Genomic DNA, 19,992 nt, shown 5'->3' on the forward strand with positions numbered 1-19,992 from the left:
CGTTGAAGTGCCTCTGATAAAGTAGGTCTTACAGACGGTGACCATCTGAAGCTGAAAAAAAGAGTAGAAGAACTCAGGTTAGTGATGTGAAAACCTCTGATGTCACAAATCTGTCAAAGAGGTGGTGAATGCTGTGATTTACTAGGATTTTATGATGCTCATGCTTTTCTTGCACCACCAGTTACGATTCATTCCTGGGTCAGATTCATGTAAACTAAAGAAACATCAAAATAATTAAAAGATAGAGATTACACACAAAAAAAAGGTTTTCTAACACACACACGGGGCGATTGTGGCTCAAGAGTTCAAATTCAAATTTTATTTGTCACACACACACACAACCATACACAGTATGACATGGGGGTGAAATGCTTGTAGCTGTACAATGCCCGACCATTAAATGACAGAAGAAAAGTTTTACAATATTTACAATTTACAGTTTACTACAAAATTTACAAATTAACTTAGGAATTTACAGTAAAGAATGTGCAAATAGCAGAAGAGATTATAAAGATTATAAATTATAGGAATTATAGGATTATAGGAAATGTGTGGTGGTGCGTGTGGTGATGTGTGTGAGAGTCCAGTCTTATAGTGACGTGTGTGGGAGTGTCCAGTCCTACACCTGGTTCAGGGCCCAAATATCCTGGGGGAAGAAGCTCCTCCTCTCTATTTTGGCCTTGAGTTGGGAGTTTGCCTTGTAATTGGAAGGTTGCTGGTTCGAGCCCCTGCTTGGACAGTCTCGGTCGTTGTGTCCTTGGGCAAGACACTTCACCCGTTGCCTACTGGTGGTGGTCAGAGGGCCCGGTGGCGCCAGCCTCGCCTCTGTCAGTGCGCCCCAGGGTGGCTGTAGCTACACTGTAGCTTGCCATCACCAGTGTGTGAATGTGTGGATGACTGGTTGTGTAAAGTGCTTTGGGGTCCTTAGGGACTAGTAACGCGCTATACAAATACAGGCCATTTACCATTACATTACACGATTAAATTCAATGCTATATTTTAAATATATTTTTACAACAGAGACACATTATGCATAGAAAAGAAAATGTAATTCATAGGATTTTTGTTACTTGGGGTTTTTCTTTGGGTTTACAAGCAATTAACAGAAAAACAATGGACCTCTGAGAATAGGAGCTAAAAATTCTTAAATATATATATCAGTTTAGCCAAAATCGTAGCATAATTTATATAGTCACACTTAAAATTTCACCTCAATTTCACATGGTTCTTCTTTAGCATGGGATTTTCCTTTGACATCTATAACAAAGAAAGGGCAACATCTAGTGGGGACTGAGTCAAACGATAGGTTCATTACTATCAGTTCCACCCATTACAGAGAAAATAAAACTTACTTCTTTATCACAGTGCAGATACGTTTGTATGCTGGGATCTGAACTGACAAACTGACAGTGAGTGGATTATAACTGAAAAGGACTTTGTTTTGGTGAGTTCTCCTATAAATTAAACTAAAATATCTGAAAATCAGTGGAAATGACTGAGAAACTTGCAATCGTTGAAAATTTCCTGAGCTGCCACGTGTGTTCAGAGACTTTCAGAGATCCTGTGTCTCTGAGCTGCAACCACAGCTTCTGTTCAAGCTGCCTGCAGAAATTCTGGGAACAAATTACAAACAAAAACTGTCCCATTTGTAAAAGAAAATCTTTAAAGGATGAACAATCAATAAACGTTTCTCTCAAAGAACTCGATGACTCCTTTGCTAAGAGGCAGAGTGAGAGCCCACGTGAGTCACTAAAAGAAAAGGAGGAAGAGAAGGAGGAGGTGGTGTGTGATAAACATCCAGACGTCCCTTACTGGTACTGTGAGGATGAAGACAGAGCTGTGTGTCCTGTGTGTGAGTTTTCTCTCCACCAGAGTCACAAAGTGGTTCCTGTAGAAGAAGCAGTCAGTGACCTGAAGGAGCAGCTGAAATCTGACTTAAAGTCTCTGCAGGACAAGAGGAACAAATACAAACAAGTGGAGAAAACATACAATGAAATGAGTGAAGAGTGATGCAGTGGTGAGTCCTGTCACCTGTTAGGGTTGAAAATCCTTGATTTTTTTTTTTTTAATTATTTGATAAAGCTGTTTTAATTATTCTATTTATACACAATGCAAACGTGCTCATGAATGAGTTGGCTCTCTGTGTTTTGAGGGCCATAAGCTTTGTCCGGCACTATGCCTGTGCTGAAACATTGAAGAGTGGACGTAGAGCGCTTGAGGGTCCTTTTTTTGCTGATAATGGTTACAATATGGTTACAATAAGTCTCTCTGGGTCAGGAAGTCCAAACAGTCCAAACAAGATGTCCTGAACTGGGTCTTAAAATCAGCTTAAAATCAGCTGAGGGACAATATTAGACAATATTAGATAATCAAGGCTACGTAGGGTTATTTTTTCTTCTGTCTTTCTCTTTCTTCTCTGTCTTTCTGATTCCAGGAGGAGCAGATACAAGGCAAGGTTGGACTGAACGGAGTGGATTGGAAGGGAGCCATCAAGAGGGGTGCTGGGAGAAGATAATAATCGTTTGTTATTGTCAAAGTACAAAAGCTGTACAGCCCGTTTCATTGATAACCTTAGTGTGAGGCAGACTGTTGTTTCACACCACGGTCCAGCGCGGTAACTTGTAATTTCAACTGCCAAAAAAAATTTAATCATTTAAACAACAGATGTTTCTGACAATTCTGAACATGACACACCTCACAGCAAGATGGTCCTGGGTTTAAATTCAGGGTGGGGATTTTCTCTGCAGAGGTTAGATGTTCTTCCTGTGTCTCTGCGGGTTCAATCTGAGGAATCTGGCTTCCTCCCACAGTTCAAACACACGCAAGTTAGGTTAGCTGATTATCCTAAATTAGCTAATTGTCTCTATATGTTAGCCCTGCCACAGATTGTTGACCTGCTCAGTGTATACCCTGCCTTTAAAACAGCAGCGTAAATGACCAGTATTTCTGCGCAACTTCACAGACACAGCATGTCTATGCAGTATTTCTTTAACACTGTGAGTAACTGCACCACCTAGTGGTGACAGAGTGAAATGGCAGGGTCATTGATATCAGCTCCACCCATAACAGAGTAAATGAAACCTAAAGATTCACTTTGTCGATCTGACAGGAACGCCATTACACTAAAGCTTAGGATCTGTACTGAAGAATACAAATTAGCTCAAAAGTCAAAGGAACTGTATTTCGGTGAGTCTTGTCCTTTAAGTTATCTGATATTATCACGGATGGCTGAAAGAGCTCTTTTGGAAAATTTCCTGAGCTGCCATGTGTGTTCAGAGACTTTCAGAGATCCTGTGTCTCTGAGCTGCGGCCACAACTTCTGTTCAAGCTGCCTGCAGAAATTCTGGGAACAAACTAAAAACAAAATCTGTCCCATTTGTAAAAGAAAATCTTCAAAGGATGAAGCATCTATAAACGATTCTCTCAAAGAACTTGCTGACTCCTTTGCTAAGAGAGCTCAGTGTCAGATCCACAGCTGGTCTCAGGAGCACTGATAGATGTGGCCAAACACCTGGGCAACCTGTCCTTCAGAGTGTGGGAGAAGATGAAGGAGAAGGTCCACTTCAGTCCTGTCATTCTGGACCCAAACACTGCAAGCCCCCGTCTCTATCTGTCTGATGATCTGACCAGTGTGAAATATGGAGACACATGGCAGCAGCTTCCTGATAATCCAGAGAGAAACACTAATTATATCACTATTTTTGTCTCTGAGGGTTTCAGTTCAGGGAAACATAGCTGGGAGGTGGGAGACCATCGTGACTGGATAGTCCAGCTGGACTATGACAGGGGGGAGATGTCCCCTGAAGACATGACTCTGATCTACACTCACAGAGACACTTTCACTGAGAAACTCTTCCCATATTTGGGTATTGGAGAAGCAGGAGACGCCAAAACCTCTGATATCAAAATGTGTCCGATGAGATTTCTTTGAAAATGAGGTGAATGTGAGAAAAAAGAAAAAAAAAAGAGCACCACCTGTGTAAGATTATGTTTCTGTAATGGTTCATTCATGAAAGTAAACATCCTCTTTAACTGAAATGATATTTTAATGCTAAAATATATATTGTTGTTTTTGTCGATGATTTTTCAAATATTTATTTTTACAAAAATCTTAGAAAATAATAAAGAGCACTATTATATTTGATCAGGATGATCACAGTGACTGTGACAAAATCCTGAGTTTTCTCTCAATCAAAATATCAAAGCCTGGCTGCTCTTTTATGTGTCTGTAAACTCAGAAGAATTTTCTATTTTCTATTAATACTGACATATTTTCTGGAAGTTACATGTGGGCAAAAATCCACAGAGTGAGACGTATAACATTAATAATATCATAGAGAAGAAACCAAACATGACTGTAAACGACCCACGACAGACCCGATGACACACTTATGCTTTTCAGCATCTTTAACCACTTTTATTGCACGGTTGCTGTCACAACACCCCGCAGCTGCAGCTTCCCTGCTGCCAGCCACACGAACACAACAACAACATTCACTCTGGACTCAGTTCATTGTTTTATGCCGGAGAGGCGTGATTGTGGATGCCGCTTTGATGTGTCCGCCTCACCTGCAGCGGCACTGCAGATCAGGCCCCACCACAATGAAAAAAAGAGACAAAGGGAAAGTAGAAAGAGCCAACTGCAGAGAAATTATGCACTAAGATTGGAAACAGAGGCAGTGGGGGAAAGAGTGAAAGACACCCTAAGAAGAGAAGCTGACTCAGTGTTGTCACTGGCTAGAGAAAGAAGATGGCAGATGTTTACAGTGTCTCCAGCTCATCTCAGTGATGCCTCATCTGACTTGTTGGTATCTAAATCGGCTACAAGGATTAGACATGTAAAAAGAAACTGCAGTTTCATGGTGGTGTCACAAGTGAAAGGACTGGTTCACCTTCCCAGATATCCAGGTGACGAAGGCAGTTACGTCATCACCGGACCTTCTATTCTATATTGTATAGATAAATGTCTTTGACAGAAAATTTAAACATAATATTTTCATGTTACCTGAAGGTTGTACTGGACAGTAAGTCCAGTTTAAAGATATTACTTTGAATTATACTTGCAAGCTACTGAGTGAGTCAGTGAGTGAGTGGACCAGGTTATTGATTCCCAGGCCTGCTGGAGATCATAGTTTCCCAGTGGCAGTGTAGGCAGCACATGCTCATGTTCTATGATGCGATTTGTACTGTTACAGGGTAGACTGAGGCATCCCTGGTGACTGATTCATTAGGTCCTGGGCAGCAGGAGAGACGTCATGACAAGAAGAGATGTTACTCTTATTAATGATTTCTAATTAAAAGGGAAACAAAACACACCATGAACTGCGAAACAGAGTTTAGTTGGAATAAAGTCTCTTAAAAATTATGTGATCAGTTTCAGTCTCAGTTATTTAATATATTCTCAGAACAGAGAATGAGATATTAAAGTGGTAAGTGATGCATCTTTCCCAAATAATAAATTATTGGTCTTTAAACCTTTATTTGGATAAAATGCTGGTTTGGCAAAAAAAAAAAAATAATAATAATAACGTCACCGCACTCTTTAGAGTTTACCTACCACTGCATGTTGTTTAGAACATTTTCAGATTAATCCTAGTGAAGAGTGATGCAGTGGTGAGTCCTGTCACCTCACAACAACATGTTCCTGGGTTTAAATTCAGGGTGGGGGTTTTCTCTGCAGAGTTTAGATGTTCTTCCTCTGTCTCTGTGGGTTCAGTCTGAGTAATCTGGCTTCCTCCCACAGTTCAAACACACGCAGGTTGGGTTAACTCATGATCCAAAATTGTCTGTCTGTCTCTACTTTTTTAACTCTGCCACAGATTGTTGACCTGCTCAGTGTCTAACCTGCCTTTAAAACAGCAGCACAACTGAACAGTATTTCTGCACAAGTTCACAGACACAGACAGGCATGAGCATGTCTGATGCAGTATTTCTTTAACACTCAGAAAAACTGCGCCATCTAGTGGTGACAGAGTGAAATGGCGGGGTCATTGATATCAGCTCCACCCACAAGAGAGTAAATGAAACCTAAAGACTTACTTTCACGATCACCCGGGAATGCATTACAGTAAAGGTTGGGATCTGTACTGACGAATACAATTTTGTTTAAAAGTCAGAGTGACTGTATTTCGGTGAGTCTTGTCCTTTAAATAATCTGAAAATTATTAGGGATGGCTGAGAAATTGCTTTTAGAAGGTTACTTGAGCTGCCACGTGTGTTCAGAGACTTTCAGAGATCCTGTGTCTCTGAGCTGCAGCCACAGCTTCTGTTCAAGCTGCCTGCAGAAATTCTGGGAACAAACTACAAACACAAACTGTCCCATTTGTAAAAGAAAATCTTCAAGGGAGGAACCATCTATAAATGTTGCTCTCAAAGAACTTGCTGACTCCTTTGCTAAGAGGCAGAGTGAGAGCTCACCTGAGACAGAAAAAGAAAAGGAGGAAGAGAAGGAGGAGGTGGTGTGTGATAAACATCCAGACGTCCCTTACTGGTACTGTGAGGATGAAGACAGAGCTGTGTGTCCTGTGTGTGAGTTTTCTCTCCACCAGAGTCACAAAGTGGTTCCTGTAGAAGAAGCAGTCAGTGACCTGAAGGAGCAGCTGAAATCTGACTTAGAGTCTCTGCAGGACAAGAGGAACAAATACAAACAAGTGGAGGAAACATACAATGAAATGAGGGAACACATGAAGAAGCAGCTGTTGTCCACAGAGAGGCAGATCAGAGCAGAGTTCAAGAAGCTCCAGCAGTTCCTGAAAGAGGAAGAGGAGTCCAGACTGGCAGCTCTGAGGGAGGAAGAGGAGCAGAAGGGGAGGACTATCAGCAGAGAGATGAAGATGATTGAGGAGCAGATCTCCTCTCTGTCAGACAGCATCTCTGCTGTTGAAGAAGAGCTGCAGAAACACAGCGTGCCATTCCTCAGCAGTTATAAAGACACTCAGAGCAGAGCCCAGAGCTCAGTGTCAGATCCACAGCTGGTCTCAGGAGCACTGATAGATGTGGCCAAACACCTGGGCAACCTGTCCTTCAGAGTGTGGGAGAAGATGAAGGAGAAGGTCCACTTCAGTCCTGTCATTCTGGACCCAAACACTGCAAGTCGCTGGCTCTATCTGTCTGATGATCTGACCAGTGTGAGACATGGAGACACAAAGCAGCAGCTTCCTGATAATCCAGAGAGAAACACAAAGTATGCCAATATTTTTGGCTCTGAGGGCTTCAGCTCAGGGAAACACAGCTGGGAGGTGGAGGTGGGAGACCACCCTGGCTGGGTTGTAGGTTTAATTAAAGAGTCAGTTGACAGGAAGGGAGAGTGTTTTGCATCACCAACATGTGGATTCTGGTGTTTATGGCATAACAGTGGAGAATACACTAATGGTGATGGTCAGACTGTGACAGTGAAGAAGAGTCTCCAGAGGATTAGAGTCCAGCTGGACTATGACGGGGGGGAGGTGTCCTTCTATGACCCTGAAGACATGACTCTGATCTGCACCCAAAGAGACACTTTCACTGAGAAACTCTTCCCATTTTTTGGTATTGGAGAAGCAGGAGACGCCAAAACCTCTGATATCAAAATCTGTCAGACTGAGATTTCTCTGAAAACTGCAACGAGGTCTCTGTGAACTTTTTGTTTTGTTTTTACTTCTTGGTTGTTTGTTTTTGTTTGTTTGTTTTTTCAATTTAGGCAACTCCTGTTGTAATTTTTATGCAATAAATTTGCAGAGAGAAAATGTAGCACCCGAAGCAATTTTCAAAACACAATGAGCAAAACTGAATAATAAATGTCATTTTTGTGTTGTCTTGTTGCAAATTCAGGTTGAAGGTGTTTAAAACTTTTTATTTACTTGTTCATTTTTTTGTTGATTTTCTTTTTTCTAAATATACAGCGATTTTAAAGTCATTGGGTGTTCATGAAACTGGTTTGAAACATTTAAACAGTGCAAAATTGATGTGACATTGATGAACAAGCACTGATAAATGTCACTTTCCTTTCCTTCATCAGTTATTTAGATCCATCACAGTTCATAACAGCATTGTGACAATTTGTATTTTAATGATTTCAAAATGATAAATAGACTTGACTCATAAATAATCCAAATGTCGTCTTTTGATACTTAACAATCATTAATGAATTTAAGTGATTTGTTTCATTTAAATGTGTTTCTTATAGCATGTTCTCCATTATGTTGCAAAATAAACCAAACTGTGTAGGTTGTCATAATAATTCAGCCATGTTTGTCTTTAAAATGTGTCATTGTAGAATAATGTTGACTGTCTGACATTTATTCAGTTGTATTCATACAAACTAAAGCTCATTCTTTGTTTTTTAGATTGTTCCTAAGTTCTGTATAAATTGCTTTGTCAGATACAGACACTGTTTTCTTTGCTACTGACTGACCCGAAACATTTATTTCATAATTGTTGAACATTTGTACAGTTGGAGCTGCTGTTTGTTCCAGTGTGTTTCTGTGAACTCTCACTTCATATTCCAGATCACATCAGCACATTCAGCATTTGGTCTTGTTAACTGTGGATTTCCTGTTTTTCACCTGTAGAGCAAATATGATGAAAATGTTGGAAACACGAGTTCACTGATTTCCTGGATTATTTTCTGTCAATAAAAATACCAAAGTCTGGCTGCGTTTTGTGTATAAACATCAAAGGAAATTTGATCTCTTAATTTTTATTGTTTAATTCTTACTGTATTCAAACGGTCCTGGTAACACATTAACACATCTTGTTGAAGTTAGAGAAACACATGCATCACCTAAGAGAATAAAGCAAAAATCTGAAGAATCAGAGAATTTAAGGATTAATATTATTATACAGAAGAAATCCAAAGTGGCAATAAGAGACAAAAGGGAAAGTAAGAGGAGGAAACTTCATGTAGTTTATGTGTAGGGCTGCACAAAAAACCTGTGTTTATTGATTAATCGTTGATAATTCATACAGAATTAACACCATCATCCCCTCAAAACTTGCCACGAAGCTCGTCGACCTTGGGCTGGGAACACCAATCTGCAGATGGATTCTAAACTTCCTCACAAACAGGCCCCAGGTGGCGAGAGTTGGTAAGCACACCTCCTCACCACTCATCCTAAACACAGGTACGCCACAGGGTTGTGTGCTTAGCCACCTCCTATATTCCCTGTTCACACACGACTGTGTTGCCAAACACAAGTCCAACATCATCAAGTTTGCGGATGACACAACCATCATAGGCCTCATCACAGGCAATGATGAGACGGCCTATAGAGAGGAGGTGATGGCGCTGTACGAGTGGTGTCAGGAAAATAACCTGACTCTCAACATCAGCAAAACTAGAGAAATGATAGTGGACTACCGGAAACGACCAGTCAGGGAACACCAGCCCATCCACATCAACGGTGTCAAGGTCGAAAGGCAGCTTCAAATTTCTTGGAGTCAACATCACCGAGGACTTCTTCTGGACCCTTCACACAGACACTGCTATCAGGAAAGCTCGCCAGCGGCTTTATTTCCTGAGGAGGCTGAGGAAGTTTGGCATGAATGCCAACATCACCTCAAATTTCTACAGGTGTGCAATCGAGAGCTTGCTGATGAGCTGCATTACAGTTTGGTATGGAAGCTGCTCTGCCAGCAGCCGTAAATCACTACAGAGGGTGGTGAAGGCAGCAGAGCACATCACTGGCATGAGGCTTCCTGCCATTCAGGACATTTATCTTCAGCGATGCCTCCGTAAAGCACACAGCATCATCAAGGACCACAGCCACCCAGCACATCAGCTGTTTTCCTTGCTACCATCTGGCAGATGTTACAGGAGTCTGTCTGCTCGGACTACAAGACTTAAAAACAGTTTTTACCACCAAGCCATACGACACCTCAACCACAACACTTAAACACACACAACACAGTCCACAGGACGCACTCAGAAGCTACCTTGCAGCTTCACAAGTACTCTGTTTAATCTGCACTGGTCACTCCACTTTATTGTTATTGATATTTATATTGAAAAAGTGCAATACTGTAATTTTCTGCTGCTCATTCCTGTGCAATATCCCATCTGTCCCCCCTCGGTCATATTTCTTTTCAAGATTTTCTTATTTAATCACTAGTGTACATATATTTATATTTATAGATACATATATTTAGTGATCTTTTCTCTTTTACCACGTCTCTCTAATATTTTGCTCTTTACTATTTTTCTATTTTTTTTATATATATTTTCTTCTACCGCACCATGCTGCTGAGTGACTGCTGCTCGTCAAACACATTTCATTGCAATGTTGACCCTGTGCTAACTTGCATATGACAAATAAAACTGAAACTGAACAGAATGATAATTTATTAGAGGCATCAGTGCCATTTTAGTCCCCACTGTGCAGCCCTGATGTTGTTGGTCAGACTGTGACAGTGAAGAAGAGTCTCCAGAGGATCAGAGTCCAGCTGAACTATGACAGGGGGGAGGTGTCCTTCTATGACCCTGAAGACATGACTCACATCTGCACTCACAGAGACACTTTCACTGAGATACGTGTAATATTGAAAAAGCAGGAGATGCCAAAACAACTGATAATAACATGTTTTAGACTTTTAGAACTTTTCATTGTAGTTCAGTGAGATCTCAGTGAATTTCTTTCCTTTGGTTTATTTAAAATTTTTGTGTAAATTATTGTGAATGTATTTGTTTCATCTTTTAATCTTTGATCAATTCCATCAACTTCTTTCTATGTGAGAAAACACTAAAATATCTCTTGGAGTAAATGAAATGTACAACATGAACTGCTGATGACTGAAACACAGAACAGTCATGTGTTCATTTCTTGTCATTTAAGGTCAAGAGCCGTCACTACAGGCCTGCAGGCAGAAATCTGAGAAGCCTGATCTGAAACTTTTCTGTTAGTCACTGTGATTTGGAGCGACTAAAACTGATCAAAAACCATTTAAATAACAATTTGACTAGTTCATCTTTTGGTTGTTTCAGTGGCTGAAACACTAAAAATAACGTTTTTTTCTCCTTTTTTTGGACACCTGCTGTATTTGAAAGCAATTTGAGTCTTTTTAATAATTATTGTTGCATGGAGGATTTACAAAACTCACTGAAGATGTTATAATGAAAACACTGAACATTTTGAGTCTCACTGAAAACCTCATCAGGCAAAATCTTGTCCAAAACCTACAAAATGTCCTTAGAGAACATTGAACAGCTCAGCCTGATGGTGTACAACGAACTCCATGACAGGTGGCCTTCTCCAGTCTTCTTAATGAAGTCAAACAACCCAGTGGTTGACGAAGCAATCGTCAAAACCTTCAAAACACATGCCAAACTGAGGAGCCAAAATGTCATCCTTAGGGCTTTCTCATGTGCATGCTAAAATTGAACTGAAACGTGCATGTGATTACGTGACAAAGCTCTGAAACTGGCTTAAAATATGCATTTACATTGGGCAATCTAAATTCAATTTTAAAACCAGAGTGGTTAAAAAATAACCACTCTTCTCTTCCCAACTTCCTTCCCTCATCACCAACTGGCCGAGGCAGATGGCCACCCCATCCCAGAGCCTGGTTCTGCTGGAGGTTTCTCTCTTTTAAAAGTGACTTTTTCCTTCCCACTGTCGCCAAAGTGCTTGCTCTAGGGGGTTAGAGTTTTTGTGCATTATTGTAGGGTCTTGACCTTACAATATAAAGCACCATGAGGGAAGTGTTGTTGGGGTTTGGTGCTGTTTCTTAACTCAAAATGTCCAATTACAACAGGACATTTTGAGTTGAGAAACAGCACCAAACCACTAAACAAAAGGAAATAAAAAATTAATAACAAAAAAGATCAAATTGAATACATTTGTGCTTTGTTCTATTTGCTTTAAATTTGCTAAGAATGTCATATCAGATTAGAATTGTGTGTCTATATCATGTATCATAGCATCATTGTGTAGGCCAATTTGAAGTGGATGTCATAGTAATGTCTTTCTGTACGTGTGTACAAACCAGTGGTGAAAAACACAGAAGATACGCAAAGAATAACCGGTGTTTGAGGTTAGCTGGTTCCATTTGTTTAGATATTCTACTTTCTGTGTTCCAGATCCCCAGAATTGATATTTTCACCGAATGGTCTTTTCTGTCTGCCAGTGTGTCATGCAGTTTTCAAGATTAAAGACCTTGGCAAAGAAAAAAGGTTCCCCACTCCAGCTCTTGGGAATCCATATACCCTTCAATATTACTTTCAGACAACAATTAATTATTTACATTTTTAGTAAAAAGCCTTCAACCTGGTTTTATTTAGATTTATTTAGATTGTGTTCACTGACACATCTGAATTCAAACTGATAAACAGGATTTAAAAGGAGGGAGCGATGGACACTGAGCAGCAGATCAGTTTGTGTAGAAACAGGACATAAGTTTAAGGCACAGGGGGGATAATTTGATTGTGATCATTTTTGATCTGACTCAGTGGTGCTGGCTTCTCTCCCGGACACATCTTTCCCTTACATGCAGGTCACTGATGTAGAATAGAATAGAATAGAATAGAATAGAATAGAATAGAATAGAAAAGAATTAATCTCTATGGGAAGGTCAATTAATTGTTCATTCTTGAGGATGTGGTTTCTGTGTCTGTTCTCTCTATCCTCACATGCAGCTCAACTTTAAAAAGCAGTGCAGCTGCATGGTCGCACATGATTATTTCCTATTGTGATGGCTGCAGTTTGTTAGGAAAAATGAGCCAATCTATCAAAAAAAAAAACCAGCCAATCAATCATGTAGATTCCTGATTTATTATTTTAAATGACATCAGTGCCATTTCAGTCCTAACTGTGCAGCCCTGATCAATAATCTGAATGGAAACTGGTTCTTCTTTACACCGATGAACTGCTGATGTCTCTGAGTGGACTGTCTGTTTGATTTGACACTTAAGTTATTGTGTAGCTACATTAGTATCTCCAAAAGTTGATTCTGTTCATCTGAACGTAGTGTTTTCAGTGGGAGAAAGGTTTCCTCACTCACCCAAGGGACTTCTTCTGTCTCAGCTGACTGCAGGTTTCCCCAATCTTATAAGCAGTACATTTGCATAATGACTGAAACCAGCCCACTGAAGGAACAATGGGCTGGGAGGTCAGTTCCTTCATCATAATTATGCAAAATCTCATGACCATTGATTAACAACCACTGATCAAAGACCACTGATCAATGGCCATGAGTACCATTCACAGAGAGTTGGGGAATGGCTGCAATCACAGCATTGTAAGATGGTGAAAGATGTACCCTTAGGCCCCCTCCTCGATTCAGAGATGGTCTTTCCCTTTTCATGTAAATGGCCTCCTTGACTCCACGCTCAAACCAGCGTTCCTCCCTGTCCAGGATGTGTACATCCTCATCATTGAAAGAGTGTCCACTGGCCTGTATGTGTAAATAGACTCCTGGCCTGACGAGGTAGCTCTTCTGTGTTGTGCCATCCGCTTCGCCAGAGGTTGTTTGGTTCCCCGATGTATAAATCCTGGCAATCCTCCTGGCACTTATCAGCGTTATGTTACTGGGGTGGACGAGAGGGGTGGACCAGTTTTTGGCACAGCGTGTTTTGGGGTTCAAAAGCCACAGAGATGCGGTGTTTAGAAAAAATGCATTTCAACTGTTCCGATACTTCTGACACATACGGGATCACTACAGGTTTTCCCTTGGGCAGCGGTTGTCCGTCTCTCCTGGATCGGCTGGAGCTTTCTTTAGGCGCCTTCCCAGCTTTGACAAAAATTGCAGCTGGGATAACCACATTTACTCAGGGCCTTCTTGATGTGATGTTCTTCTGCTTCCCTGGCCGCTGTCTCTGTGGGGATGGTGCTCACTCTTGTTGTAGCATCCTGATAACACCCAGTTTGTGCTCCAGTGGATGATGAGAGTCAAACCTTAAAGACTGATCTGTATGCGTAGGTTTGCAGTGCACATCAGCTTTTAGATGTCCCCCATTACTGATGGAAATCTCACAGTCTAAGAAGGCTAACCTGCCACTATTCATATCCTCCCTGGTGAATTTGATGTGTCGGTCCATCGAGTTAATGTGATCCGTGAAGTGCGGTACGTCCTGAGATTTGATTTTCACCCTCGTGTCATCCACATACCTGAACCAATGACTTGGTGGAGTTCCAGGGTAGGATAGCAAAGCCCTCTTTTCCACTTCTTTCATGTACAAATTGGCCACGATGGGTGAAACTGGGGAGCCCATGGCACACCCATGTTTCTACCTGTAGAACTGACCCGTGTATGTGAAATAGGTGGAATGAAGACACAGTTCCAAAAGCAAAGACACTTGGTCGATGCTGAGAGTGGTCCTGCAGCTGAGGTTGGGGTAATCCTGTAATCTCTTACGAACTACCTCCAACGCTTCTGTGACTGGGATGCAAGTGAAGAGAAATGTAACGTCGTATGAGACCATGGTTTCATCTGCCTCCATAATGATATCTCTCACCATCTCAACAAAATCCAGGGTGTTCTGGATGTGGTGTTCAGAGCTGCCCACCAGCCGGTCGAGGTTCGAAGCAAGAAACTTAGAGATGTTATAGGTGACTGAGTTGATCATACAGACAATCGGTCTTAAAGGTGCATTATGATGAAGGAACTGACCTCCCAGCCCACTGTTCCTTCAGTGGGCTGGTTTCAGTCATTATGCAAATGTACTGTTTATAAGATTGGGGAAACCTGCAGTCAGCTGAGACTGAAGAAGTCACTTGGATGAGTGACGAAATGTTTCTCCCACTGAAAACGCTACGTCCAGATGAACAGAATCAACTTTTGGAGATTTACTTATCTGAATGATTGAGCATGCATCAAGAAGCTACATTCGAACCATCAATCTGCCACCAGTGTGTGATTGTGCTTTATTTTGTAAATGGACTGGTACTTACATGGTACTTTTGTATTATATTTTCACATTTTAAGTATTTTTTACTACAAGCCTCACTTACCCATTCACACTCTATGCCTATACACATTTATCCTAACATGCACACACACACACACACACACACACACACACACACACACGCGCACACACAGTCATCAGGGTAAAATCAGGGTTCAGTATCTTGCAGGAGGAGGAGACAGGATTGAACTGCTGACTCTCTGATTAGTAGATGACTCACTGACACAAAGACTCACCATCCCTTTGAGTAGCTGCACCCTTGCTGAAGCTCATTCACTCGTTGAAGTGCCTCTGATAAAGTAGGTCTTACAGACGGTGACCATCTGAAGCTGAAAAAAAGAGTAGAAGAACTCAGGTTAGTGATGTGAAAACCTCTGATGTCAAAAATCTGTCAAAGAGGTGGTGAATGCTGTGATTTACTAGGATTTTATGATGCTCATGCTTCTTTTTTTCTTACACCACCAGTTATGATTAATTCATGGGTCAGACTCATGTAAACTAAAGGAACATCGAAATAATTTAAAGATACATGTTACATGAAAGAAAAAAAGGTTTTCTAACACATTACATGAGTAGATTCAATGTTATTTTTTAAATATATTTTTAAAACAGAGACACATTATGCATGAAAAAGAAGATGTAATTCATATGATTTGTTGTTGTTTGTTTGATTTTTGGTTTACAAGCAATTAACAGAAAAACAATGGACCTCTGAGAATAGGAGCTAAAAATTCTTAAATATATATCAGTTTAGCCAAAATTGTAGCATAATTTATATAGTCACACTTAAAATTTCACCTCAATTTCACATGGTTCTTCTTTAGCATGAAATTTTCCTTCGACATCTATAACACAGAAATAGCAACATCTAGTGGGGACTGAGTCAAATGATAGATTCATTACTATCAGTTCCACCCATTACAGAGAAAATGAAACTTACTTCTTTATCACAACGCAGATACGTTTGTATGCTGGGATCTGAACTGACGAACTGACAGTGAGTGGATTATAACTGAAAAGGACTTTGTTTTGGTGAGTTCACCTATAAACTAAACTAAAATATCTGAAAATCAGTGGAAATGACTGAGAAACTTGCAATCGTAGAAAATTTCCTGAGCTGCCACGTGTGTTCAGAGACTTTCAGAGATCCTGTGTCTCTGAGCTGCGGCCACAGCTTCTGTTCAAGCTGCCTGCAGAAATTCTGGGAACAAACTACAAACACAAACTGTCCCATTTGTAAAACAAAATCTTCAAAGGATCAAACATCAATTAATTTTTCTCTCAAAGAACTTGCTGACTTCTTTGCTAAGAGGCAGAGTGAGAGCTCACCTGAGACAGAAAAAGAAAAGGAGGAAGAGAAGGAGGAGGTGGTGTGTGATAAACATCCAGACGTCCCTTACTGGTACTGTGAGGATGAAGACAGAGCTGTGTGTCCTGTGTGTGAGTTTTCTCTCCACCAGACTCACAAAGTGGTTCCTGTAGAAGAAGCAGTCAGTGACCTGAAGGAGCAGCTGAAATCTGACTTAAAGTCTCTGCAGGACAAGAGGAACAAATACAAACAAGTGGAGGAAACATACAATGAAATGAGGGAACACATGAAGAAGCAGCTGTTGTCCACAGAGAGGCAGATCAGAGCAGAGTTCAACAAGCTCCAGCAGTTCCTGAAAGAGGAAGAGGAGTCCAGACTGGCAGCTCTGAGGGAGGAAGAGGAGCAGAAGGGGAGGACTATCAGCAGAGAGATGAAGATGATTGAGGAGCAGATCTCCTCTCTGTCAGACAGCATCTCTGCTGTTGAAGAAGAGTTGCAGAAACACAGCGTGCCATTCCTCAGCAGTTATAAAGACACTCAGAGCAGAGCCAGAGCCCAGAGCTCAGTGTCAGATCCACAGCTGGTCTCAGCAGCACTGATAGATGTGGCCAAACACCTGGGCAACCTGTCCTTCAGAGTGTGGGAGAAGATGAAGGAGAAGGTCCACTTCAGTCCTGTCATTCTGGACCCAAACACTGCACACCCCCGTCTCTATCTGTCTGATGATCTGACCAGTGTGAGACGTCGAGACACAAAGCAGCATCTTCCTAATAATCCAGAGAGATACACAAAGTATCATACTGTTTTTGGATCTGAGGACTTCAGCTCAGGGAAACACAGCTGGGACGTGGAGGTGGGAGACCATCCTTTGTGGATTGTGGGTATAGTTAAAGAGTCAGTTGACAAAAATGAGCCATCTGTTTCACCAACATGTGGATTCTGGTGTTTAACACATCACAGTGGAGAATACACTAATGGTGATGGTCAGCCTCTACAAGTGAAGAAGAGTCTCCAGAGGATCAGAGTCCAGCTGGACTATGACAGGGGGGAGGTGTCCTTCTATGACCCTGAAGACATGACTCACATCTGCACTCACAGAGACACTTTCACTGAGAAACTCTTCCCGTATTTTAATGTGGGGGAAAAAGGAGATGCCAAAACCTCTGATATCAAAATTTGTCCAACTAACATTTCATTGTAAAGTTGAGGGGAGTGTTTCTGTTTTGGTTTGATATTTAATTTGTGGTGATTATTATATCTGTTTATTTTGTAAACTGTTGGTAAATGTTAGTTTGATTTATTTTTAAAATGTAAACAAGATTTTCAAAAAGGATGGAATAATGCCACAAATCATGAATGTAATTCTTCTTTATCCAAGAAGGGAAATACCAAGTTCAAGCAAATTGGTTTCATGAAGAAGAAAGCTGTTGAAAACCTTCATCTTACTTTGTTTTGTTTCTGACATTTAACATTTATTGATACTTTTGATTAAAATACATGCAATCTATTATGAAGAATGAACCAACCATTAACAGTGATTTAATGGTTCATTAAACTTCATGCCAAAATATAAAGACCCTCAAGAAGAGATGAGAAACAAACTCACTGACATCTGTCAGTCTGGAAGGAGTTCTAAAGCCAATTATGAGACCTTGGGACCCCAGTGAACCACGCTGTGAGCCAATATCCACAAATGGAGAAAACCTACAACAGTGGTGAACTTTCCCAGTCGTGGCCAGCCTACCAAAATTACTCCAGGAGATCACAAAAGAATCCAGAACAAAGAATTGCAGACTCCACTTACCCCAGTTAATATCAGAGTTCATGATTCAACAATAAGAAAGAGACTGGGTTAAAAATTGGCATCTATAGGAGACTTCCAAAGTGAAAACTACTGCTGACCAAAACAAACACAAAAGCTCATCTCACATTTCCCAAAATACATCTTGCTGTGTGTTTTTAAGAAAAAATTCTGTTGACTGATGAGATAAAAGTTGAACTTCTTGGAAGGTTCACATTCCTTTGTATCTGCCATAAAATTAACAGCATTTCGTAAAACATATATCATATTAAGAGTCATAGAGGGATAGAGGGTACTTTTCTGCTTCAGGATCTGGACAACTTGCTGTAATTAGTGAAACCATGAATTTAGCTATCTACTATTTAAATCCTGGAAATTCAGAATCCCGAAGGAAAATGTCCGGCCATCAGTGCTCTGAAATTTAAATTCACTTGGATTATGCAGAAGGATACAAAACAAGCAAGTCCACCTTTAAATGATGCAAATAATAAATGAATAAGTGAATAAAAGGAAGGTTTTGGAGTATCCTAGTCAGAGTGCAGAAATAAATCAGATTGAGCTGGTTTGTGATGACCTTAAACAGATCATTCATGCACAAAAATCCTCCAATGTGGCTAAATTAAAATAATTTAGTTCAATTCAATTTCAAGCCAGCTGTAACATAATGGGGGGCTCATTTCAAGACAGCTTTTAGGTGAGTTAACTGTTGTAGCCCTGGAGCTTTGGACTTTTGCTGCTGATGTTTTGGTCAGGTTAGTTATTCAGAGCTCACTGTCAAATCATTCAGTTAGGGAAAATAAATTTTTACAATTTTAAATACAATATAATGTGCTACTGTGTAAATGGACCAAATACTAATTCGTCTGTTGTCTGTTTAATACGTATATCAGTACTGGCTGTACTGCATTCTGTATATATTTATTTGGTTTTGTTAGTACAATCAAAATCTTTTTTGTTTTGTGGGATTCATTAAAGGTATTTGTGATATTTCATCTGAATGGAAGCTGTTTTGTTTTATTCCAAGCTTAAAAAAACTTGACTGACTGGCTTGTCTGTTTGATCTGACACCAAAGTTATTGTGCAGTTACATGTTGCACAGCATTAACATGCAGGGTCAGTGAAACAGCAGCGAATGTGTCTCATCTCCTCTCAGCTATGTACATAAGAAACCCATAGAACAGCATGCAAAATAATGATCCTCATAACCACAAAGAATAAAATGAGATGCTAAATATTTAATGTATTTTTTTCATTCTCCAAATTTGTAAAATAGATCCACAAAATGAATTTCAACTAAAAGTCTTTAATGTAAACAATATTTGTACTGATTTTCACAATATAGTCCTGCATATACTAAAAAAAAGCGCTTGAGATTGTTTGGGGGATTTTAGCATTTACTCCTCACATTTCAGTCAGGAGGTTATTAAGCTGCTACTACATTTCTGTACTACTGTACAGACATGAACAAACAGCAATGTAGTAAAATCGCCACCACCATACAAACATTCATTGTAAAAAATGAATCAAAATAAAGTCATAAACCACAGTGAAGTACATGAGAAATCCCTGGTTCTCTTACAATACACAATGTAATACATTTTGAGATCAAAGCTGCAGGAGGACAATAAAAGCTGTGAAGCAAAGTCCAAAGAAAGAACCATAAACCAAAGTCAAAGGGGAGATTTATGACATAAATGAAGCTCATGTTTGACAGTGAGCTTGAAAAACACAAATGGCTTATGAAGTAAAAATAATTTGATCAAATGATAGTCAAGCAAAATCTCCAGGGTTTGAAGTCCATGATACATGTTTCAGCTGCATCCTGTTCTGCCTAAAGGTAATATAAGACAGCAGAATCCAGTTAATAACTAACTGAAAAAAAATCCACATGAAATCTGAGTATCAAGTAGAGTATTTTGAAACCAATGCAGGGCGTGGCATCTGTTACTGAACTGTGCTTCCTTGGCAGAGAGTTCAAGGCAAGGTTTCATTTGAAAAAAGAGA

General features: G+C 40.2%; 4 protein-coding genes across 4 annotated transcripts; all 4 read left to right on the forward strand.

The window, feature by feature from the left end:
- Window positions 1–1,491: 1,491 nt before the first annotated feature.
- On the forward strand, window positions 1,492–2,010 carry LOC146376606 (E3 ubiquitin-protein ligase TRIM39-like). Its single transcript, XM_084946862.1, has one exon. It carries the CDS (start codon window positions 1,492–1,494, stop codon window positions 2,008–2,010), a length of 519 nt encoding a protein of 172 aa, XP_084802988.1.
- Window positions 2,011–2,175: 165 nt separating this feature from the next.
- On the forward strand, window positions 2,176–3,931 carry LOC146376607 (zinc-binding protein A33-like). The gene is made up of 3 exons (XM_084946863.1): window positions 2,176–2,181; window positions 2,435–2,498; window positions 3,453–3,931. The coding sequence occupies exons 1-3, from the start codon at window positions 2,176–2,178 to the stop codon at window positions 3,929–3,931; spliced, it is 549 nt and encodes a 182-aa protein (XP_084802989.1).
- A 2,127-nt stretch (window positions 3,932–6,058) lies between these two features.
- On the forward strand, window positions 6,059–8,005 carry LOC146376608 (nuclear factor 7, brain-like). Its single transcript, XM_084947421.1, has one exon. It carries the CDS (start codon window positions 6,171–6,173, stop codon window positions 7,614–7,616), a length of 1,446 nt encoding a protein of 481 aa, XP_084803547.1. The 5' UTR covers window positions 6,059–6,170; the 3' UTR covers window positions 7,617–8,005.
- Window positions 8,006–15,644: 7,639 nt separating this feature from the next.
- On the forward strand, window positions 15,645–19,176 carry LOC146376609 (nuclear factor 7, brain-like). Its single transcript, XM_084947316.1, has one exon. The coding sequence runs from the start codon at window positions 15,958–15,960 to the stop codon at window positions 17,386–17,388; it is 1,431 nt and encodes a 476-aa protein (XP_084803442.1). The 5' UTR covers window positions 15,645–15,957; the 3' UTR covers window positions 17,389–19,176.
- Window positions 19,177–19,992: the final 816 nt, after the last annotated feature.

The sequence above is a fragment of the Perissodus microlepis genome, chromosome 12, assembly GCF_051167445.1.
Source record: "Perissodus microlepis isolate ML-2025 ecotype Zambia chromosome 12, ASM5116744v1, whole genome shotgun sequence".
In the NCBI taxonomy this organism is placed as follows: domain Eukaryota; kingdom Metazoa; phylum Chordata; class Actinopteri; order Cichliformes; family Cichlidae; genus Perissodus; species Perissodus microlepis.